Source organism: Pholcus phalangioides, unplaced genomic scaffold, assembly GCF_987345545.1.
Source record: "Pholcus phalangioides strain wild (caught in Gottingen) unplaced genomic scaffold, Ppha-v1.0 ptg000004l_1, whole genome shotgun sequence".
Taxonomy (NCBI): Eukaryota; Metazoa; Arthropoda; class Arachnida; order Araneae; family Pholcidae; genus Pholcus; species Pholcus phalangioides.
In genome coordinates this window covers 34307538-34333483 of record NW_028301597.1, presented here as the reverse complement: position 1 = coordinate 34333483, position 25946 = coordinate 34307538, and the positions used below count along the sequence as shown (strand labels likewise).

At 35.3% G+C, this 25946-nt stretch overlaps 1 protein-coding gene across 3 annotated transcripts; it reads left to right on the top strand.

The window, feature by feature from the left end:
- The first annotated feature begins 430 nt into the window (after positions 1-430).
- LOC149087334 (FAST kinase domain-containing protein 2, mitochondrial-like) lies at positions 431-24093 on the top strand. 3 transcript variants are annotated; one of them, XM_089231385.1, is made up of 9 exons: positions 431-464; positions 3820-4046; positions 4808-4937; positions 5475-5883; positions 8270-8906; positions 13699-13932; positions 16019-16142; positions 21005-21119; positions 23032-24093. In XM_089231385.1, the coding sequence occupies exons 2-9, from the start codon at positions 3845-3847 to the stop codon at positions 23152-23154; spliced, it is 1974 nt and encodes a 657-aa protein (XP_089087511.1). In that variant the 5' UTR covers positions 431-464; positions 3820-3844; the 3' UTR covers positions 23155-24093. The 3 variants fall into 3 exon arrangements, with proteins under 3 accessions (XP_089087511.1, XP_089087513.1, XP_089087512.1); XM_089231387.1 differs by having other exon boundaries at positions 463-481; XM_089231386.1 differs by lacking the exon at positions 431-464 and adding an exon at positions 469-554.
- The last annotated feature ends 1853 nt before the right edge of the window (positions 24094-25946 follow it).

The following is a 25946-nucleotide window of genomic DNA, read 5'->3' as shown; positions in this document are numbered from 1 at the left end:
ATCGAACCCACGTTCTCTGACTCGCTGCGTAGACTGCAAGGGTAACAATTCTTAATCTTTCCGGACCGTTCATGGACGGTCGGACCTAACTCAAGCAAAAACTCATAACTACATAAACTGCCACTAGATGGTGATTTATTCAATGATGATGTCACTCTTTGTTTCCCGCGAGGGAAGGTGAACTTTCTCTCTTTCCGAAATTTATCTTCGCATCAGCTAGTTGTTGAAAACGTCATAGTTTTATAGCGAAGAGTGACATTATCTTTGGATAAGCTGAATATTTTGAAATGAATAATTCTGCTTCTAAAAATGCGGGATGTATGGTCACGTTGATTATTCATCGTGGGATCTCAAATTGCAGTATTTTTCTCGGAAACATATGGTCAGCTGATGCATTGTGATCCTTCCAAACTTTGGTAAGATCGCTATATACTCCCTCATGTGCTTGTTATGCCGCGGAACTGGTAGGTGAATGTTTATTGTAAGATCAAAATGTACTTTATAATAGTTTTTTAATAGCTTGTGTGTATGTTTATTGGAAACGAGTCTTGATAGTAATAACATATTGTCTTTTATTAATATGTAAAACATGATAAATGCATATGAATTATTTCAACACTCGTAGACGTGACTCGTATCAGCACCTTCAATGATATTTTTATACTCCCCAACACGGTTTCAATATTAATATAATCTGGTGTAGACTTTGAAACAGCTTTAGTAGAAGGACAACTTGGCGACTTTTTTTGGCGCCAAACGTACCCGACGACCTGACCAAAAGTCGCCAAGGCCGTTAGACACTGCGGGCGCCAGAAAAAAAATCGCCAACGGAGAAAACAATAATAAAAAACCCATTCAAATATGAAAAATATCACAAAACACACAAAAAATATAATAGTATAAGCATAAATAAGATCAATGCTAAAACCAACAAGTATAATTGTAATAAAAGTATCACTACCGAAGACTAAACAACATAAGGTATCCACTCTTAAATAAACAACGGTCCTGCATGTTGTATAAATAAGTATATTCTATGTATAAAAATATAAAACTCTGACTATTTTTCTGGGTATCCAGACTTTTATAAATATAATAAATAAAAATTATACAACCGTATGGGCCGATGAAAATATAATCCTAATGTGCGGAATGAAAAAGAGAAAATGGCTATTCAAAAGTTTGAAAAGACGTGCTACAAATAACAACTAGTGCCACCACGGTGTCAGAAGAACATTCTGGAACAACGACAACGCAGCAGAACAACTACAAACCAAAGTGTTGGCGACTTATCGTCAGAAAAAAGCTGCCAACTTGGCGTGTCCCGTATACCAAAGCTATTCCCCTGATGTCAATTTTTTTATTAGTTTTTTTCAGACTGCTATTTACTTTACATATGGTTGATCTTGATCAGCTTTTTTAGATGTGGAAATACTCAAGATCTGGCATTAGTTTGGTGATATTTATTACCGACAGCTGAGATTGGCCGATTGTAATTGCTATTCTATCTTGTTCTTATCGAGTGGAAATAGTCTGGAATTAAGGAAATTATATGCTTCTTCCTCATTAATACTCTATTCTGTGCACTAACTCCCAAATATTTAAAGAAAAACCTCTCTTCGCAGAGATCAGGGTGGACATTCAACATGATCCGAAAATGATGTCGCTCTTTGCTATCCATGCAAAGGTCTTCAACACCGACAGGTCTAGGGCACTCACCGGGCAAGTGAGAGGACGGGGATTCGAGTCCCCGCAGGGGCAGTTAAATTTTCTCTTTCCTAACTTCATCTTTGATTCAACCAGCTGTTCAAAACCTTCAGCATAATACTTACATAACAGGAACAACTATAGTTGTTCTGTCTCTGTTGATCTTTTTCTTTGGCGAGAAAAAAATCACGAAAGCTTGATGAGAGTCATCAAGAGTGAAATAGAGTCACGATTTCTAACATCTTTCTTGCTAAAGAAAACAATCGCCAACACATCACCAGACATTTGAAACCAGACATGCACATATATGTAGGCAAAGTGAGATCTCTTGAAGTGTGTACTGTTTTACGACTACGTATAGCAAGAAAACATGTTCTGTTGACAGCCAGAGCAGCAGTGGAGAGAGAAGGGCGTATCCTTCCGCCACCCACCGTAAAGTCACTACGGCAAAAATGCTTTGACCCATCTTAGACAATTTTTTTCCTTCCTGCAAATAACATCTAACTAACACAGGAAAAAAAATAAAAATTATGAGTTATTTTATGAAGTGTATGTGAGAGAGAGAGGGGCAAATGACAAAGGACTATATTTTTGGCAGTATTATACTGTAAGAGAGGTGAAGTGTTCTTCAACCAATCATTTTGAGTAGGCTATTGCACACATGCTTATATTTACATTCGGACCCAAGTTAAAATGAACGAAGATTAGGTGCAAATGTGAACTGATCTCCCATTAGAAAAAGTCTCGCCACAGAGAGCAACAGTCTTATAATGGTAAAATCATCACACTTCACTTATAGTTCAAAAATAGATACCTGCACTATAACAAGCATTACACAGAAATAAAATTAATATCAGGTTCACATCATGGGCACATATATTCCAACATGTACCAATTCATTAGATGTTCGAAGAGGAATGTGGATGAGGTGGATGTGTGGTTTAGTAGTAGTAGCTAGAATGCAAAAAATTAATAATAATGAAAGTATAAAATGTACAACCTGAGATAAAACAAATCCAAAGTGAGAGAGAGATTCCAACAAGAAAAATAATGAAACACGTGCTGGGAAAATGGCATATATGACACAACGAATAAACTTATAATAGCTAAATTGAAAAAAATAAAATGAGTAAAAGTTTAATAATTTATAAAGTTTCATAACAATTTTCATGGATAAGTTTCTACAAAAAAAGCAAAAGAGGGATGTTGCTGACGGCGAAGCAGTGATAGCATCCTGTTCCAAAAAAATCAAACTTTCATTGATTTCGTGAGGAATATTCAGGGGGCAGGAATGTACAGGCTCAAACTTAAAACAGTGGCTATTATAAATATTCGGCAGAACTGTGTAAATACCTATTGTTGAAGAAAACGTATTTGATTTTTTTTTTAAATAATCATGCGAAAATTGCTACCCTCTACCCCTTACTGTCGGCAAGCACTGCCCCTATGGAGAGGCTTAATCGTAAGGTTGGAATGTATGCTCATGTAACGATTTTTCTCAATTCAACAAATAAAAAAATGTTTGTTTTATTTGATTCATTGAATCTGGGTTCAATTGTACATGCTGAATGAAGGAAACAGTGTTTTAATTCCCTTTTGAGCCTGCTGAGTTTTTTTTTTTTTCCTAAAAATTCATCTTTTATGAATAGCAGAGAGTGACACCTCCATTCAGAGCCGCAACTAGGAGTACCAAAATTTGTGTGTGCCCCGCCTGACCAAGCATTTTAGTTGCAGCCCTGTATCCATATAAGTCACCATCTTGTGGCCAATGTCAGTATACATGAGCTATTAGCTGAGTTAGGTCTGACTGCCTATTTTACGGTCTTATTCGTCATTTATATGCTCCAGAAAAAAAAAATTTTGATTGCTTTTTGTGGCATAGCAGTCTGGCATAGTCATCCAGATTGCGAGTGGATGGTGACTCGATTCCCTATTGAAGCAGTTGAATTATCTTTCCAGAAGTTCATCATCAATATAATATATTGCAATTCCACGCAAGATTTAGAAAATATATATATTGCTTTAGAGAGATTTATTGTTGAATCGAGTATAGTTGCAGTGTTTTTTCATTGTATTTTATTAATGTGTGGTTCAATATCTGTTTTATTTCAGGAAACGTTCCATCCGTTAGTCAAATATGCTTCGTCATTTTGCAGTTTCAAGTGCTGTAGTTAGCACTCAATGTTTGAGGATTTTGTCAACATCTGTGAGATCATCATTCCTTCCGAAGAGATGTCTATATTCTGGTGCATGCAGAGCATTGTTTTATCCTTATGACAAAGATCTTCCATCGCCCACTGATAACACTCCACTTGAAAAACTCTATTCTTCGGATACAGGTTAATATTTTTTTCCTTGAATCGAAATTATTATATTTTTACAACTGAAATTGATGCAAACATGATTTTGCTTCCTCCTGTAGTGAATGAACATCAGAACTTTGCCACTGGACTTATCTTGTTGCTGAGATCTCTTTCAGCCCATTCATTCATCCATGCCCTCTCTACAATAAAAGTTGATTAATTGCATAACGTTTTTTTGTTTCTCTGAAATTTTTTACCCCACCTTGCTGTGCAAAAATGTAACTGACAAAGCATCTTCATGCGTTGATTTTCCTCATGTGTGCAAGTGAAACATAGCATCGTACAGGTGACCTCTGAGATGCATAGCTCTAATTTTAGATGGTTTTTCCATACAAAAAAAAGCCTGTCCCTGTAACATTTTCTTTCAAATGCATATTCAGGCAAAATAATGTTTGTCCCAGGTGGCTGAATCATGTTTGCTCTAGGCTGCAAAAATCCCAGTTACGGCCCTGTCCCTGCCTACAGGGATCCCCTTTCAATGTGATATCGTTACAGTGTTTGCACAAAAGCTGTAAAATGTATCTAGCTCGCATGTTGAGATCATGGTTCTAAACATTTCTTGACTACATACACAAGTGTAAAATTTGAATTTGGGCCGGTTAAGGACCATTCTCTGTATAGTCAATAAGGAAGTTTGTTATATAACTTGTATGTCTTTGTACCTCCCACTAAATTGCTCTGTTTGCTTCAGTTTCTGTCAATTAAACATGCAAAATATTTTTCTTTTACATCTACAGATATTTTGCTAGAGCAGATAAACAAAGCCCGGTCTATTGACAGAATAATGGAACTAGTGGGCATGCATGTTAATGTAATGAATGATAACCATCTTTGTTCTTGCTTCAATCAGATACATGATCATTTAAGGTGAGTGGTGCTTTTTTTTTCGTGAAATTTGGTCTACCAAACTCCGTCACATCGACCAGCATGCTGAAATATTGGAGTCAGAGATTCTGGAAAATTCTTGAATATCTAGACTCTTAAGAATTAACTGATTTAAACTTTGTCTGTTTTTTCTTTTTTCTAAATTTTAGGATCCTTTGTTTTACAAACAAACTACATTGAGGTGGTTTGTGGATTTATGTTTGCTTTTACTACCTCAAATAATTAATATATTAAAAATGTCAGATACACTAAAAATATTTGTTCTCATAGATTAGATGAGTTAAATGGAAGTATAAGTTGACTGTGAAGTATTTTTATATTCCTTGATCGTCTGTGTAAAATTGGAATACAATATCTGTAATTAAGTTTGAGGGATAAGTAAATGCTAAATTTCCATTATTGTTATAAAATTCTTGGGTAAAATACATTTGTTACAGTGAAAAACTATCATTTTGTTGTAATTTGCATATTTATTTAGTACTCGTTGTATTCATAATTCTATGTCATCTCCAATTTTAGGGAGAAATCTCCTCTCTCACCACCAGAGGAAGATTTGACGAACAATCAAGCTTTTCAAGCATTGTGCAATCGTGCAATGAAGAGGGCACGTTACCTTGATCATCAGGGTGTTTTGAATGTTTTCAAAACCCTAACGAGGTTGCATGTCACGTGTAATACTTACGTGATGCAGGCCATGCTAAAGATGCTTTGCTCGCAAGTCAATAATATGTCTCTTAATGAGCTGACTTTCCTTAGTTTTCTACTCCACAAACACGGAAGGAATGCTCTTGTTGACAGCCTCAAGTTAGCCATACCTCTAGTTTTGCAAGTGCAGATTGACCAGCAGCTGGATTCTGAAAACCTTAATGAAGCAATAAGCTGCCTAAAACTAGCATGTAAAGCAAAATTGAAACCAGCAACTGTTGAGGTATAATATCTTTCATGATCATATATCTGTTTATCTTTGTTTTGTGTGAATGATTTCTTGAACAATAAGTATACAACTTTATATTTGTATAATCCATGCACCAAAAACTTACCACAAAACTCGATAGCACATTCAGAGCTATCAACTGCTACAGTTTACCTGTAGTTTCTATGAATGGACACACTCAACTTTGGAGCTATAGGCAATGCTCTCAATACTATAAAACTCTTTTATTTTTCTTTGACATTAGAGTGTGATAATAGAGCAAATAAGCATCTAATGCCAGGGCTTAGGAAAATCTAAAAATGCAGTGGAACTTTAATTAACGAGCTTAATTCGTTCTGTGAACATGCTCATTATCCAAATCACTCGTATATTGAATCAAGCTTCAAGCTTTCTCATAGAAAATAATGGAAACTTGAAAAAAATCATTCCACAAATATTCATTCACATAAAAATGTCTAATAAAAATGGTTAACACGACAATAATATAATAATTAATACAGTACATGAATCTTATAACAAAATAATACAATAACTCTATAAATAAATATACAGTACTTTTTTTTTTCAAGCCGAGCACAACTCAGGTCTATCGCCATGGGCAATTTAGCCATGGCTCCTAGTGAGTTGTGCCGGAAGTGTAAGTATGTGTACCTAACAGTCTGGGTGCGTATCTAGTGTTGTGTATGATTTTTAGTGCTGCCATCTATATCTCAGAAGTGAAGTGAGTGAAGTGTAATGACTGAATATTTGTACTGTTTGTAGGACTGTTGCTCTCTGTGGCGAGACTTTTTAATGGGGAGATCGGCTCACATTTGTGCAAATATACAGTACTGCAATGTTACATACTCACTGCTGTCTGCAAACTTATTCTTTTTGTGTGACTTTGGAAAAGAACCTATCCAATGACACTTGTTTTGGCCTCCTTTCTAGTATTTCTCGGAAATGGGAAATTGCTTTGTCTTTGGACAGATTTGTCATTTGCTTTGCTAAAGCTTCATTTGATTGGTTCTTTTCTACAAAATCTTGCAATTATTCCTTCATTCTATACATCTCTCTAATCTCATTTGAAGTGAGGGACTTCTCTATTACTCAGACAAGATACCGTTTATAAGCTGTTGTATGCAATGCAGTTCGTCAACTCCTGGCCACGTTCTTCCGCTAGTTCTTGAATGTCATTTTCATGCACCTCCAGTCCCATAGTATTCCCCAAGAAACACAATCTCTTCAACAAATGTTGACTCCTGTTCATGAACCAACCCCTCAAAGTCGTGTTCAATAATGTATACAGCCTATAGTTTTCTCCAAAAACTTCAAGCACACATATGCATGGTTACCATGTTAAATGCCACATCTATTGTCGTATCGTAAACAGTTGTGCTTGTGCATATGTTTATTTTTTGAGTGAGGCCCGCAGAGACTGTAGGGAGAATATTACCCACAGTTCCACAGTATGTATGTGAACAAAAGCAAAAAACCGGCCCGTCTTTTCAACATTTTTCGGGGGGGGGGGGGCAAAGAGCATATGCTCAATGTATGTATGTATATTTTTTTTATGCATACGTATACCATTTCTAGTGTATTTTCTAAAGCTGGGGACAGTGGGGGGGGGGGGTCGTCGTCGTCCCCCAAATGACGGGCCTGTAAAAAATCATTGGCTCAGTTGTGGTAATGTGAAAATAAATAAACAAAGTGCAAACATTTTTCTTGTGATAAGAATTCTTGATTTTTAACTGAATCACTAGTTTACCGAAGTTCCATTGTATAAGAAATATGTGAAATCTGTCCTGGGAAGGGACCCATATTTCTTATTGGATTGTGATTATAATATCTGGGTGGTGCCCCACCCCCATAAAGCTCCACATTCATCGTTACTGAGAAGCTTCTTTGGCCCTGACAGCCTTGCCCTTGAGCTATGCAATGGCTTGCCTGTATGCATTCCAATATCAATTAATATGCTCGTGGGTCTGCAATTTTACTTTTTGTAATGTCTATGTTACTTCACAAAAACGCCCTGCATATCTTGTGAAGCTAACTGAACATATCATTAAAGCTTGACAACTTCTGGTTGCCAGGTTTCCATGGCAACTAGAATTCAGGTGATCATATTTACAACACAGCAGGTGTTCAGTATGTCCTGAAAAAGTTGAAACATTATTTTTGGCCTGTCTTTTTTTTTGAAAAATAATTCTGGCTCGTAAAAAGTTATGGTGCCTAGATTTTATTTCCTAAAAAGCCCAGTAGATCATAATTTGTTTTTCTCAACACGTATATAATATTCATAAGCGAATATGTGTAATATGTTAAATTGGTGTTATATTTGTCATATGCATTCTCTTGCATGCCATTGTATCTTGACAGGAATTCCTCTTCTTTTTTTCAGAAAATTGTGTTGACACTTAGAAGTAGAGTTCCTGATTTCACTGCTGATAATGCCATCAGTGTAATCTATGCCTTGTTGTTCACTGATTATCCAACTGAAGGCTACATGAGTCTTGTGAGGTCATGTTTCGAAATAATTTCAGATAGAGTGACAGAACTTCCGCGACAAGTTATTCTAGATTTTGTCAAAATATGTAGAAGACATTCGTTATACTTCAGGAAATTTTTCTTACGCTTGTCAAATAGAGTTTTACAAGAAAATTGGGAACTGCATGAGTGCTATGATCTTCTGTGTCACCTCAAACACTTGGAATTCTTTTCTCCTGAACTCCTGGAACTACTCACGCAGCAGATTCTATTGAATTCTGAAACTATTAAAAACCATTCGAAATATTCATCTTTGACTGTCACAGAACTGTACACAGCTGTAGACTATCCAATTAAAGATTTTCATTGTGTGCTAGATATCCTATCGCGAGCTGACAAAAAGTTATCTATGTTTCATGAATCTTATCCTCATCTATATGTGAAATTGATTAGCAGCTGGTGTATGTTTGGATATTTCTGCGATTATTATGTTCGTCAAGTTCTTGAAGAGAAGTTTCTGTACTCTGCGCTGGCATTGAGCAAAAGAACAGGTAGATGCTCAAATCTTAATTTCACACAGCTTTTTTTTTTAATTTACAGTATAAACATTAACAGCTCACATTAGGCTAGAGCAGTAGTTCTCGAAGTGGGCGCTGCAGCTCCGTGGAGTTCTGCATTGAGCTGTCCTTATTAATGTGTGCCTATTCAATACCATGAAGTGGTTTTTGTTAGACTATTCTGGGGAGTTATAGAAGACAAAAGTTTGCAAAACACTGAGCTAGAGTGTTTAATTCTATCATCAATCATGTTTGTATTAACATAATACCTCAAAAACTTCTATATTAACACAACAGATTTTTTTGTTAATGCAGGAAAAAAATTTTGTTAACAAACTTCTATCATACAAATCGTTCTTTTAGCAAAATTTTTCCAGAATTACACAGTCCAAGCCGCTTAATGGGATCACATTGGGACTCTTGGTTTTTGATAACTATAAACAAATGATAACTGCAACTGAAAAATCTGATCAAATTTGCAAGTTCGTTCACCATACATCCTGTATGGCAGACGGGTATTGCTAAAACATGACAACTGTTTTTTCTCTCTTACATGATTGATTGCAAAATGTTCAATCTTTCATTTCTTTTAGTTATTTTATTTTGAAACAGATTTTTTTTCCTTAAAACTGAAATCTTTAGTTTTCTTTTTTAAGTGTACAATCCGTTTATAAATCCTTGGGAAAGTCCCTCGGAAAAATGAATCTGTATCTGGTCAACTGAAAGACTCTGATCAAGAACTGAAAAAAGAAGTTTTTTCCATAAAAGTGCCTTCATTTTATTGGAAGGCCATTGCAAAAGCAGCTCATGCGTACATGGATCACAGGGAATACTACAGACCGATTACAGAGATGCCTAGTTTGTCAACAAAGTGGGGGGAGGGGGAATGGACACCTTCCAGCCTCTTACATAGTCTTGCAGCCTGATAACGATAATTTACAGGGGAAAAAATAAGTTTGGTTAAACCTTAGCTTCAGAATGCACAAAAACATTTTCAATTAAAAGAAAATTGATATCATTATCCAAAGTCCTGATAACTGTAAACAAATTTTTTGGTACAGGCGACGGGTACAATTCACCTCCATAGACAAGCCGCTGTGGTGGTCGAGTGGTCATAGTGATGGACTCTTATCGCGAGGGCCGTGTTCAAACCCCACCGTCACCACAGTGGTGGTCGGCTGAAGTTGGTTTTCTGTGGTTCCCAACTTCAAAGTGTGAATGCAAGCCGATCTTCCAATTAAAAAGTCTTGCCACAGAGAGCAACAGGCCTACAACAGTAAAATCTTTGATCATTACACTTCACTCATAGTTTGAAAAATAGGTGGCAGATGGCAGCACTATAACAAACATTACACAGAAACAAGCTTCGCATAGGTTCGCAACATGGACACACACATTCCAATTTCCAACATGTACCAATTCATTAGAAGTTCCACGTAGAAACATGGGCTAGGTGCATGTATGGTTTAGTAGTAGTAATAGTAGCTCCATAGACCCTTTACTAAAAGAAATTGTATTATTTGCATAGGTGGGAATGCGGGGGGGGGGGGGGTAATCCCCTCTCAAATCCACTATACACAAATTAATGATGAAATTGTGAATATAATTTATGCAAAAAATACTTTGACTATTCTGGAATACTACGATTTTTAACACAAAATCACAGCTAATTGAGTATATGTTGTTTGCCCCTCCACCCAGGAAAAAGTTATGACAAGCTTGATACAAACGGTACAAATATTTAATCATTACACTTCACTCATAGTTTGAAATATAGATGGTAATACTATAACAAGCATTTCACAGAAACAAACTCTACGTTAGGTTCATAGCACCATACACATATTCTGTATAATTTAATACAATGAGAGAAACCTTGCTACAACTATACTCGATTTTATAATAAATCTCTCTACAATGATATTTTTGCTAATCTTGGAATTGCCTATAGTCTAATCCCTCAATAAAACGGTATCCTTTCACTAGGATAAATCTGTCTATAACAATATTTTTTCAGGATATTTCAAAACCGTTTTTTTTTTTCAAACCACAATATTTTTTTATATTTCACTTAAAATCATCTTCAATTTACAGTAAAACCTGTCTATAATAATAATACTGTAAGAACCTAGAAAAAATATCATTGTAGACAGGTTACCATTGTAGCAGTTTGAGCATTTGCACATCCAATGTTTATGAAATAAAATGTGTGCATGTAATTTAATATATAAATGTGTGCATGTAATTTAATATATAAATGTGTGCATGTAATTTAATATATAAATGTGTGCATGTAATTTAATATATAAATGTGTGCATGTAATTTAATATATAAATGTTGCATAACACAATGTTAATAAATTAATTTTGAATCTAATAAAACGCAAGATGAAATGAGACAACAAAGAAGCACTAACAACACCCACATGACTGAGAAGAGGAAAAAAAAGTATAGGTGGAAGCCACAGAAAAAGTGTCAGCAATTGTAGTTTGATCCCCTGCCGCTTGCACAAAAGTTTACAACCTCCTAACCAGATCATGGCCACTGTTCTGGCTCAATGAAGAGATATAAGCAGGTGGTCAAAGAAGACCTTAGCCGTACTGGAAAGTGTGTGTGTATGGTGCTATGAACCTAACGTAGAGTTTGTTTCTGTGAAATGCTTGTTATAGTATTACCATCTATATTTCAAACTATGAGTGAAGTGTAATGATTAAATATTTGTACCGTTTGTATCAAGCCTGTCATTTCAACTTTTTCCTGGGTGGAGGGGCAAACAACATATACTCAACTAGCTGTTCCCCACGGCTTTGCTCGCGTGGATTCTGTAATCTTAAAATTACTTGCCATGATTCCTCCATATAACATTTGAATCCTTCGTGATCCCCCTGAGGGGATGAATTTTCAGAAATCCCGTCTCAGGGTATGTACATTAATAAATTTAATATTGACTAAATTTCATATTTATGGCTTTAGCTATTTCGGCTCAGTGATGATTGTTCCATATAAACTTTGACCCTCCTCTTATGACCCCAAGTGGTTGAATTTTACAAAAAAATCCCTTCTTAGTCTTTACATCATAAAACAAAACTACTGATCAAATTTCATGAATCCTACCTTTGAACCCCCTTATGACTCCCTTAGAAGTCAAATTTTGAAGGGGGAAAAACCTTAATTAGTCTTTAAGGCATGAAACAAAACTTCTGAGCAAATTTCTTGACTGTAGGTTTCTTCGTGACATGATTTCTGTATGTTACCTTTGATCCCCTTATGACCCCATTAGGCATCAAATTGCAAAAACCCTTTCTTAGTTAGTGTTTACGTCATAAAATAAAACTTCTGACCAAATTTCTTATTTATAGCTTCAGTGGTTTTAGCTCGGTGGTGATGAATCAGTCAGGACATGTTATTATATATATTTCACACCTTATTTGTGTTCATTTTTTAAAACAGGCAGTCACCCCTCCCCAAAATGATAGGTCGGTGTTATATGCCTGTTGCGCTCTGTGACAAGAAGATTGCCTCACAGTCATGCCTCGAACTGGAGAACCACAGGAAACCAACTTCAGCCAACCATCACTGTGGTGCTGGTGGAGTTTGAACCAGTTCCTTGTGATGCCTAAGTTTACAACTAGTTTCTCCATATCCGTGACAACATTTTACATTTCAACTGGCTGTGGGTTTGACACTGCCCACCCAGAGACACATGCAACCCCTCCCCCTCCCCGATCCTTCTGCTGCAACCTCGGTTTCGCAACAAACGCCCATGCACATTCCAATCGCTAGGCTCGTTCTAGAGCCTTCCCCCCCCCCCCTCGATTACCATGAGCAATCGTTTCTTATCACTCATGTGTGCTGCAATCTTTTGTTATCTCGCATTCTGGACCATGGGGTGTCGTTTTCCATGATAAAAACATCATGATGTAATGCTCTATACCAGCTTTCTAAACAGGTAAAATTGTTGTTATAGACAGTGCGTCTAAAAAAGGATTATTGCTGTAGGCAGGTTCAAAATACATGAGTAAATGGGAATTCTATTGGGGGTCCAAAGAAAATATTTTTATAGGCAGGTTTATCGTTATACACTAATTTCACTGTATTTTTAAACTCAAAAAGTGGTGTTTTTTTTCGAGAGCACAAAATGCTGATATTATTGAACAATCGACCCTCAGAAAATATTAGGTAATGTTGCAGTGAAACTACTTTTTGTGTGGTAAACAAAACTACTTTGCACAGGACGAAACAGCTAACAAATTTTTCGTCAATTGATCAATTAGAATTTTTTGCTGCAAATGAAATACTTGAGTCGTCCAGTTTCAAAACTCATTAAACACCAACCAGTTTTTTTACAGAAAGTGAGAAAGGAACATTTGTAGAGTGTATTTTTTAAGCTGACGCTTGTTAAAATGTTAATGTTAAAATTCGAAATTTCAAGCAGTCAGATCAAAAAATACATTACAAACATTTCTTTTTCACTTTCAGTAAAAAAAACTGGTCGGCGCTGAATGAGTTTTGCAACTGGACGACTTGTAAATGCATTTTGTCATACTTATAATGGTGATTCAGAAAAGATGCTAACAATAACAGAAATTATGTGATATCTGATGATATAATACTATCTCTTGATATAACGATAACCCTTTATTTTACAGTGTTTTTTTCCAAAGAGTCGTTATTCCAGATTTCACTATATATTCAAAATTGTTAACAAATATCTTCAGTAAAATATGCTCTGTAGCAACTTCCCCCTGCCCCATTAGTTAATGTGCAATGATTTTTTTTTCACAGGCCGTTGCAGTGAATTTGAGCAGCATGTATGTTGTCTGAAATGGTCACTAGATGTGTATGAGAAAGAAAGCCAGTATTCAATGCCATCAAATTTTTTCAAAGAAATCGTATCATCTGTACATAATCGACGGTTGAAAAGTGCAGAATTTCCTCTGACTGCTTTTCTAGAAAATGGCCTTGGTGGGAAACAGTTTTTCCTGAACGGTGTTTTGACACATGATGGCCATTTTATTGGTTTGTATAATACTATTATACTTTGTTTTTTTTTCTCCTCTATCTCATATAGTATTGTTTTCCAATTGTTTTTTGTGGAAGAAACTTTTCTATAGTGTAAAGGCTGGAACAGGTAGAGGTAGGTCTTCTGGGAAAGATAGAACTGGACTTTAGCTTTTACAATGCAATGCAAGATAACAGTTTGATGATCCTCTACTGCATTTATATTCGTCACTTCTGCAAGCGAGCAAGCAACTTACAAGGCTGTAACAATACAAAAGTCTTCCAAACTTATTTTTCACATCGCCCCTTCCCTTGCTAAGTTGACCTATAAAATCCAGTGTTGTGTCCGAGCTTCCATCATCTCTTTAGTGCATTTCATTGGGATCCCACTTGCAGTATTGCCTACTTTAGGAAATACTGATCTAGTCAAGGACTTGACAAATCTCAAAACAAATCTAGGTGCTAGTAAAATATTTTAGGAGGTTTTTTTTTTCTTTTTTTTTTGAAAAAAAGGCCCAAAAATAATTTTTCTTTTAATTTTTCCAGGATAGAAACACCTGCTTCCATGTTGGCATATACGCTGATATGAATTGCAATATTTTTGGACTGTCTTCAAGTTAGTAACTATATATATAAAAGTTTAAGTACCAATGCCAATGCTTTAGTCGCCATGGTAACTTGGCTGCCGAGATTTGTCAAGCCCAAAGTTGCCAACTGCTACACATTGTCCATAGTTTCTGCGGATGGCCCAATAAACTACTGAGTTACAGGAGATACTCTCAATACTATGGAAATTGGTTTAAAAAAATCGGGTCTTTTGTGGTGTTTTACTTATTTTTTTTTTATATTGCATTGATCTTTACCATAACAATGAATTTGTATATGCATGTCAGAGAGTTCGAGAGATGACAAACTCAGAGCTGCTCTGCTTTGTCTGTGCGTGGAAGGCAATCTGTAAAGCCGGGTCTAAACCTGCAGCTGCTCTACTCGATGCCCAAATGTGCAAAGATCTGTTATCCATTAACACCTCTTCAAGCTGTGGGCTGAAAACAGATTTCTGAGTGGTTCAGCACAGTGGTTATGGGCCTGGCTTCATTTGCATTGCGCATGGTCAAGCTCGTGGAACTTGTCTCAGAAAGAATGTTTCATTGTAGCTGCTGTAGGAGCTCTGATATAAAGAAAATGCGGGAGGGGTTATAGGATTGCTAGACGTCCGTATATATGGCCCACAAGGGCGCATGCAGGTTGGGATTACATTGAATACTCATGAATAATTAAGGGACTCTGTGATCTTGGAAAGTTGTTTCAAGAGGGGGGCAGCTCATGTGGCCTGAGCCCTTTAGGTTCCAGTGCCTATGAGGTGCTGTATTTAATGAACTTTCTATTAAAATTTAAAAAAAATTAATTTGAGTGATTTTTTTTATTCTACTATGATTATGTTGTCCTAAAAATACCCCCGCCTCCCTCCCATGGCAAAGCTGAACATTCATCGCTACTGACAACCTTTAAGCCAATGTTGCCGTGTCTGCAAGCCCTACTCTAATCTCACATCTCTTGATATCACCTTTTTATGTCCACTAAATTAAAATGGGGAAGTTGGCTCGTGGCTTGAGGGTTGGTCAAAAACGTTTGATTTCTGTATATGTTTGTAATAAGGTATAAGACACATATTTAAAAAATTATGTACCTATAAGTTAAATTATTTTTTGATATTATTTTGTTGGAATTTTTAAAATAGTTCCATTAAGCAAGTGAAGTCATGAAGAATTGTGTAATTACATAAATATAATCACATTTCACTGCCACTGGTATTTTGTGGCCCAGTGCCACTGAATTATTTCCACCTGCCTAAGTCTGGCACTTTGAAAAAGGTCCATTAAATAATGCAGGCATAGGCCTAGAGTGCTATAATTTCAAATTATATCTAAGATTAATTTTTTGTTTTTGTTTTTTGTCTTAAAGTGAAACATAACTATCATCAATCAGTCTTTGTATTTATAAGATGAAGGAGTTCAACACTCAAGTTTTGATCACATCTTACATTATTAATTCTGATATAACATAGGAATTCACATCCTGTGAGCATTATTTTTATTAATTTCAGATCATCTTCTTGCTATGAGAACTGGTAATTACCCTGTTTCCTTGACTCATGTGATCGCCGATTCTGTAAATCACCATAAAGCATACTATATAGAGGATATAAAATTGCCTGATGATGTAAAAGTGTGAGTTCAATATCTGTTTTTTCCCTTGTTTGAATGCAAATTTTGTTGTGAATGAAAAGTTATTTTCAGTCCACTCCAATTTTATGAGTGTCAAACTCTGTTTACATGGGAAATGAACTCCCCCCCCCCCCCCACCCGCAATATTATACCGACTTATTTTACAAATACAAGGCCACAACTGGCAAAATGCCCAATCAGGTGGCTGAGAAAAAGACACCCATAAAATATGGATGCCATATATTTTTAAAATTCAGCAACCCCAAATTAAAAATGCAATTGTAAAAACTAAAGACTATATATGCATGATAAAATATTATACAATGTACATAAAAAATATTTACGGTTGTCTTATTCTAAGTATGGATAAGGTATATGGACCCACACCCCAGGTAAGCTATTCCATTTATTAACAATCCTATCAGAGAAAAATTCCTTGCAACATCACAACCTACAATTGTGCCTTACCAATCGTTACTGGTGTTCCCTTGTGAAAGCAGTCAGTTGACGGTGTATGTGAATAATTCATGGTCCATCGTCTCTATCTCATTCAAAAATTTGAACACTTTGATCATGTCCCCCTCCCCCCTCCCACAATACCTGCGTTCTTCCAATGTAAACATCTTCAAAAAATGAAGTTCCCTTCATAACTCAAGCCCAGGTGGCAACGAGGACATGCATAGTTCTTCTCTGCACCCCTTCAACCAATTCTTATATATGGTCTCCAAAACCTTGCAGCATACTCCAGTCCAGGACAAACTAAGCCTCGGAAAAGTGGAAGAATTGCCTGAGGAGAATGCGAAGAGACCTTTTTGAAGGCATAGAAACCTAAGCATTCTATTCGCTTTTCCCACCACCGCTGAACAATGTTCACAAAACCTATGCTGCTTGTCAATGAGAATTCCCAAATCTGTGACCCTAGTTTCATCTGAGATAGTGACACCAATCAACTCAGAGGCGTCGGAAGTGTTTCGAACCTGTAGGTGCCCGTCCTGAGATTCACGTAGGAAATTTCGATTTTTGAATCAATTCTGTGGGTGCTCGTATCCAGTCCACAAACTTCCGTGGGTGCTTGAGCACCCATAGCACCCCTGGCTCCGACGCCACTGAATCAACTCATAAGAGAAACTGGGGTTGTTTGAATCAAAATGAGCAACCATGCATTTGTCAATACTAACTAAAATATGTGACACTAAAATGCCTAACAGGGTTTTTCCCATTCACTGCGCAAAGAATTATGGGGGGGGGGGGGGGGAAGGGATATGAATCCCCATAAATACACCAAAAAAAAAGTTCAAAATTTTTGTGCGGGTATCCCTCGCTTTATGCGATCTATTTTTACGCCTTTTTGCAATAACACTATTTTTTTGAAAAAATCAATGTAAGAAATCACAACCTATGAAATTTTGCCCAGAGTTTGACTTTAATTCTGAAAATTGGCGTATAAAATAAAAAATTTATATGGTTGATCCTGTTTTAATGTCAAAATCTGTTGTATTTGAGGATCTACATTAGAGGTGACAAACATGGATAAAAGGCTTAAATCCAACTCCAGAGCTCACTAATGAACATCTTTTGATAACACATTAACAATGCAATCGTAATTTTTTGAAAATGATCTGAATATTTGAAAAGGATATTCGGGATCATTCTGGCTTTCTACAACAGTTTTTGTACAGACAAACAATATTACTTTTCATCTGAATCTTGACTATTTCATTTAAAAGTTATCAGATGTCATCCCCAGCTCTTCAGAAGCTAAAGACCCACACTCACACCACAACCAGTTCATCAATTAAGAATGGCCAGAAGTAAAAACTATTCATTAAATTCATCCGCGCGTCATAAATTTGTAAGCTTTATCTATAACATTGTTTCCTCAACCTTTCTGAAAACACGGACCAGTAAAATGTCTGAAACTATTTGACGGACCACTTGCGTCCAGTTTTATGGGGCATATCTGCCATTTCCGTTGTTTCGATTTTCTTTTATACATTTGTCCCTTTTTTCAACTAATATCCCATATTTAGGATTGCAATTTCATGCATTTTCCTCGATGGTGTGGTGAACCTAAGTATAAAGATATAGAGAGATATAGATGGCTTTTTTCTCAGCCAGAGATATCAAGGAAACAGTTATTTTCCAGATATTATGCTGAGGTGAGCTCGGAAAGAAAAGTCATCACGTCTCCGCCGGGACTCAAACCCAGGCCCTCTTGCATACCGGGCAAGCATGCTACCATCTACACCACTGGAGACACATGAATCTGCCTTCCTAATTTCACGCACTGTGTCGTGAGGAGCTGAAGTAACCGTCCCACCCGGGGGCCATTTCCTGAAGTTAAGAGAGGCTACTAATGCCTCTACTTCAGCGCCTCACGACACAGTGCGTGAAATTAGGAAGGCAGATTCATGTGTCTCCAGTGGTGTAGATGGTAGCATGCTTGCCCGGTATGCAAGAGGGCCTGGGTTCGAGTCCTGGCGGAGACGTGATGACTTTTCTTTCCGAGCTCACCTCAGCATAATATCCGGAAAATAACTGTTTCCTTGATATAAAGATATAATTTCATCTGATCCCATATGGATATCTATTAAAACTAATGAATAATTTTATCAAATGTACCTGCGAACCACAGGTTGGGAGGCACTGATCTATAAGTTTAAATGATCAATTTATTTGTGAAAACATATTTTGCTGCTAGAGTTAAGTTTATTTTGTTTATTCTTCTCCGAAGAAACTCTTACCCATGTTGAATTTAACTCATGTCACACGATTGTTTTGCAAAACCAATTGCATAAAGCAGGGGATGCCTATACTTAGTCTCCCCCCCCCCCTTGTAGAGGAAAAACATCAAGTGGGTTCAATTTCCAAAAATGAATTATTTTCTACCTTGCAATTTGCAATTTTGTCCTTGCAAACTTTACAGAATTCGTGTAGATGTTCCTTTTTTTACATGTTGTAAAGAATGTTGCATGTATTTTAAGTAATAATCCTTATTGAAATTTTTCCATGGCATGCCATGAATGCATGTCTATCTTCCATTCAAAACAGTTTCTTTACAGACAGCAATCAGACCCACAACATTTAAAGTTCACACGTAATGGGGCAGGTGAACTAACTTGTCATATTGTTGCTTCTGAATTCAAAGGCGGATAGCAGCTCTTCTTAACCAGTCATCTGTCCAGTTAATTTCTCTGTGTGCTACCCACTGTGCTCTTTTTTATGCAGATAATGTGTGCATTTTTCTTCCTTTTTTGAATGTTCAAACCTAATAAAATATATGATTTTTTTTTTCATCAATACATTAAAATCAAGTTTTAACCAAGTTCTATTCAGAAAGTCTGCCAAGTTCTTTTTCTAAATAAAAAAATATTTATTAATAATAACAATTATAATTAAAATAATTACTAATTAATATTCAAAATAGAAATATTGAATTCTTAATTTTATTTCAACCTATTCTGTATGGGTTGTTCAAGTTCAATATGAATGCAGGAAGTATATTTCTTGAAATAAGATTGTTCAACTACATCTACTGTCGAACAAATAATGTTGAAGGACGCCTTAGGAAATAGCAGCAGCTGTATGACTAATTATTACATCATATCCAAGTGATATAGACAGAAAATCAACAAGACATAATGTGCTGTCATAGGCACCACCATTACTTAAAGCTGTGACATCATATGCTGTTGTTACCAGAGAGATTACTAATTAAACACATAATAGGCATTCCTCAGAAACAAACTTCACATTAGATACAGAACACATACACAGCACATTTCGAATGTTTACTAGTTGCATGTCCAGTTAAGTAGTTGTAGTATTCCCATGAATCTTTTTAACATTTTATGCAAGCGTATCTGGAAGGGCCCCCCTATCTTTGAAAGATATAATTGAAATGGACAAACGAGGTAAAATATATATAGACACATATACATATATTGAGTATATGTTCTTTGCTTCCCCCTCCCGAAAAAGTTGAAATGACGAGCTGGATTTTATGGGCTTCCGTCAACACTTTTTGGTAGCTTGAAACAGAGCTTCCTACTTTGTTTCATTTATCAATCACAACAATAATACTTAAAGAGAGTTCACTTATTTCTGTGGTTCTCAAATTTTTGTCACCCATGGTTCCCTTACCATGCTTGAGGTTCAACCTCAGCTACCCTGGGTGGAGGTCACGGTAGCTGTCACTACCCTAACAAAGCTCACATTATTATTCAAGCTCACTATTCCCAGCTCACAGCGACACCCTGAGAAAGGTTTGTGATGAACACTTGGAAAACCATTGACTTAGCTTGATGCTTGATGTACATAGCTAATTCCTTCAAATTTTTGCTGCTAATTATTTGTTTTAGCCAAATAATTAGAGATGCATATACAGGGAACACTGTTAGGTGCCACCAACATGCTGTTACGACATTGTCGAAGACCTTAAAGTCATCCAATTGGCTATAAGGTCTTCAAAACAACGTCGTAACAGTATTATTGGTTGTGTCTCCAAGGAACTGCAATGCTGACAACAAGAAAAGATAAACCATCTGCGATTGTAACCTGTTTTTTACATTGCTAGTTGCGCAGTAGAAACATGTGCTATGACCGAAGTTAACATTCATTGGCCTTGAAAATTCAATCATTTGCATACTTGACATAAAGGAATTTGAAAGCGAAATTTCCAGATCTTATTATTTTTTAGGGGTACTTCATTTTTTTTTGCAAAAGAGTGTATCTGATTATTGTCTTTGAGAAATCATTATTCACTCTCATCCTTACATATTCTTGTTCTACATATACGTATACAGTATATTGCCATTTGATTCATCAACTAATATGTTTTCTTGTTTATCATACTTTCATTACAGGATACCCATTCTTGTTGGAAAGAAAGAACAATACTATGAAGATCCAGAAATAATAAAATCGCCTTTAGCTTTGGCGTCAAGACATCTTACCAAATTATCTTTCAGTCCAGTGATAGTAAGCCTAATTTCATTATTTTTATAATTATATCATGAATGTTGTCATTATATTGATGAAAGTAGGACCAAATGTGTGTTGGTATGCAGTACTTACTTCTGGAGAAACACACACCAGTGAGTTGGAGAGGTGCTCATGTAATCGCTTCTTGAGAAATTTTGAGTTGCTACCCTTCAAAATGCACTTTAAATTAATAGTTGATTGAAACAATTTATAAAGATAGCCTTTTAATATAGTTTTTTTTTTAATTTAAATTTCTCATAATTTGGCATTACTCTGTAAGTGAATCTTAACAGTTTTAAGTAGAGCCCAGTTATGGAAGTTCAGGCGAAATTCCATAAATGTCTTTTTTTTTGCTTATTTTCAAACTTTTTGTAAAAATGCCTTTTTTGAATTTTTCTTGCCATAAATGCTTATTTTAACACAGTTTCAATTTTATCAGTGAATTTCAGAATTCATAATCTGTAAAACTTTGATATTTTGGGCATTGAGAACAAAGGGATTGCTCTTTTTAAAATTTTCCAACTCTCAGTATTAATTATCAAACAATTATGCAGGAACGATGTTTAAACAGGACATGTGGTCAAGCATATCTGAGGTATTTCTGTGCTTGAAAAGGTGTTGCCAAAAACCTGCAGCAAAACACTGCACTTAAGATATTGCTTCAAAACATTTCAAACTATTAAATTAATGAGTATCAGTTGCATATATGACTGTGCTTCTAATTTTTTCTTTTAATCGAGTATAAATTTCAATACTGTTTCAAACATTGAGTGATTTCTTGCTTTTTTCATATGCTAAACTACAATTGTGTTTTTTTTTTAAAGTGAGACCTTTAGAACTTAATACTATCTCTAGTTTAAATGAGAACTATAACTCTCTTATGAAATTATATATGTATATATCTTTAATGAATTGGCATTTCAAATTCAAAATTAAAGATGATTGAATGTCGAATACAAATAAAAAAAATTGAAATAATTTGTTTTTTTGTAAAAATCATTATTTTTATCAGCCACAATATGAATGCTTTTCAATTTTGAAATTTTATCTGGAAAAGTACTTGAATAGTCCTTGAATTTTTTTACTTTCAAAGAGTATGAATCACATAACACAAGATTCCTCGGAAGACTATATTTTTTGGAGATGATGATTACAAGGAAGAAAATTCATCTCTGCCTCCATGGAGACTCGATCCTGGCCTCTCATTTGCCGGACAAGTATTCTATCAACTAAGCTATAGAAACGGAATATTTCTCTATATGTTGTAGGGCTCTGTACATGGACGGCAGTTACAATCAACTGATCGCTTATGAATGACATAGGCCACCAGATGGCGTCCTTTATGAGAAATGTCATAACAAGATTCCTCGAAAGACTGGCTATTTTCTGGATATTTTAGAGGACATTCTTACATATATGCCGACATCTGGTGGCCTATTTCATTCACAAGGTATTAGTTTATTGTTGCCGCCATCCATGTACAGAGCCTTTCAACATATATATGTTCCAAGAAAGAAATGTTCTGTTTTTCCATAGCTTAGTTGGTAGAGCACTCGTCTGGCAAATGAGAGACCACCAAGGTTTGAGTCCCCATGGAGGCAGAGATGAATTTTTTTCCTTGTTATCATCATCTCCAAAAAATAACCAGCCTTTCGAGAAATCCTGTGTTAACAAATGGAGAGGACATTTCTACATTCAAGAATGGACCATAATTTAATAATCAGTTTTATGGGTGAATACCTACACTTTCAAATGTGCAATTCCTTATGGAACTGTGTAATTTTATGTTTATAGTTTTGTGAGATTTTCTGGTCTGAATGTGTGTCAGTTTTTGAATTCTAAAAATTTACAGTGAATAATAATAATAATAAACTACTATGTTAACTGATTTTTCTTCTCATGTCAATAGGTCAATTATGAGAAATGGTACAGTTTGCCAGAAAGAGAGAAAATACCATATTTAATGCAAGAAATTAAACAAGCTGCTGAAACGGAAAAAATCCAAGACTCTCATTTATGTCCCTCAAGGTGATTCGCGTGGAAAAATAAAATTTTATTTGAATTTCCATCTAAATTTGATCCGAACATGCCTTAATTTTTGTATCTTTTACTTCTTTATTCAAAACAGTGATTCCCAAACTATGTGCCATGAAAATTTAAGATGTAAAATATTTGTTTATGCAGTACACAGCGCTTAATGTGATCACATTGAGATTCTGGGTTTCTGATAATCATAAACAACTGACAACTTCATCTGAAAAAGCCTCATTTACAAGTATGGTGACCATATATCCTGTTTGGTCTAACAGAGTGTATGGTAAACAGGTATTGATAAAACAGGACAAATGTTTTTCTTTCTGCATAATTGATTGCAAAATGATCAATCGTTCTTTTTTAAAAATTTTATTCTAAAAACAGGACTTTTTTGCCTTTAAGCTAAAATTCTGCATTTTTTTATTCAGCTATTGCGAGGCGTTAGAATGAAACTGTCTAATGTGTATTACAAATCACGATAATTTTATAATGTACTGTACATTCCGAGAGAAATTCTCTTGGGAAAATCAATTTGAATCTGGCCAACTAAAAGAAACTCATCAAGAACTGAAGGAAAGGCTTTTTCTTCATCATACATTAGCCTTCACTATAGGGAGGTCGTTGCAACAGTAGATCTGCACGCCTTAGATCACCACAAATACTATGAACGAATTATGGCCAGGGTTGGCAGATTTATGACACGTCACAGTTTAAACCATGGTTTAACTGTTCAAAAAGCCTCTGTCAAAAGTCTTAGTCAAAAACCTTTAATATTGCTTTTAAATATAAAAATTCATGTTGATAAATGTACACGTTCATTGCATGCAATGTTTAAAGTCACTATGTTATACAAAGAATAAATACTTAATATCATTGTAAATTACTTTCCTGCTCTCTACAGAATTATTTTGAACAATAAATGTGTATTTTTTTCCTGTAAAATATACAATTTGAATAGAGCATGGTATGCCAAAAAAACTATGGAACTATTTGATATTCTTCAATTCAACCTGATTCTTGATTTTCCAAAATTTCCAATACATGTGTGTATGGTTAAAAACAGCTGCTGCACTCTTTCTTTTTTTTTTATAACAGATAGTTCTTTAAAAAGTTCTTTAATATAAAGAAAATTATATAAAAGTTAAGCCATATATGTGATGTTGATTTCTGTTATTATTAAAATATCTATATAATCACACACACATACTGATACTTATAAAACGATATCCTTATTGTGCGTAACATTAGAATATAGCTAGCAACAAAAATATTAAATCATAGGACTAAAATGTCCTTTAACTAATTTAGCCATGCTGATTGCATATCAATGCTCAAGAAAAGCTCCTATAAATTATTCTAAGGGCAAGGAATAATAATATTGACCATAAGTTTTTGACTTTTAATCCTGAGTAAGTTTCTGAGGCCAAAAACCTAATCCTGTGATCTCCTGTCACACATATTTTGAATAAGCAGCTCTGTTTTGCTTAGTAAATTGAACACAGGTAATCAGTAGTTCAGATAAAATATACCATAAAATCTGTTCTCTTTGTATGTCAAAAAATTTAAAATTACAAATTATAATTAATATTTTGTTTTAAATATTGTAATAAATTAGTGTTTAAAAATAAATTGTAATGTACAAAAAAGTAAGTTTCTCAACATGTGAGCAAACAACAAACCTGCTGTGTTTGAAATATTATCCAAAAAACATTCATTTAGGTTTTTGACAGTTTTTGATGGTTTAAACCAACTTTTGATGTTTTTCATGTCAAAAACGCAACCCTGATTATGACATTAAGCACTGAAATATTTTGTCAACGGGGCAACAACAAAATCTAGCATTTTACATAGTCTTGCAGCGTGATAACAATAACTTATGGGAGAAAAAATAAATTTAAGTAAGCATTAGCTTCAGAATGAGCAGAAACATTTTGATCAGAAAATAAATTGATAGCTTATCCTAAGTCCTGATGACTATAAACAATTTTTCCCCATGTTTTATTGGTCATTCCCAGATATTCGTCTGCTCTGTTCTTTGGGAAACTGATAACATTACCTGAATGGTAAAATTATCTGTGATTATAATAAGCTGCGTCATCTGTATAAGTGGACTTATGATCATAATTTGTTCCCTGAATATACTCGTGATATCATTGCTCTTAAAATTAGTAATGGCTTCAATTAATTTACCTTTTTTTCTAATTTGAAAATTATAGCATTTTCTTTTCACAAAAAATATTCCTTGATTATCTGCAGATCCTTGCTTAGATTGGACTACCTATGGCGTGGAACACAAGACATATTCCTATTTATTAGATTTCTGACAAATGAATGGTCTTTACTTCCATACAGTTTCACACGAAAATATATTATATTCTTTTATTTCTAAGAATGAATAAAAATAGATATTTACTCAATAGTTTTTCTCCAAAATGAACATGTAAGTGATTAAACAGGTATATTCCAAAAATGAAAAATGTCTCTTACATTCGTTGCGGGTCATCCTAATGTAGCTTTCTAAAATTTCTATCGAAGGCTGTGGGTGCAGTTACGAAGAGGAGGGGGCATGGCCACACGCCCCCCCCCCTCATCGAAGATGTGTATGGGGGAACCTATGCATTTGTTAGTATTTGTGTCTTTATGTATTGTATTGACATCATTGTGTCGACCTCAGACCTTCATGTCTATCTGAGCCTAGAGCAGCTTCATTTCCATCATTGTGCAATTTGTCAGAGATTTCTGTCGTAATTAGTGGTTTTGTTCACCTTTCTGATCATTTTTGTTGACAAT

Excerpts from the sequence above, each read along its gene's own strand:
- LOC149087334 (XM_089231385.1), top strand. The coding sequence starts at position 3,845 with ATGCTTCGTCATTTTGCAGTTTCAAGTGCTGTAGTTAGCACTCAATGT. Across the intron at positions 8,907-13,698 it reads GGCATTGAGCAAAAGAACAG|GCCGTTGCAGTGAATTTGAG; the intron begins GTAGATGCTCAA and ends TTTTTTTCACAG. Across the intron at positions 21,120-23,031 it reads TATCTTTCAGTCCAGTGATA|GTCAATTATGAGAAATGGTA; the intron begins GTAAGCCTAATT and ends TCATGTCAATAG.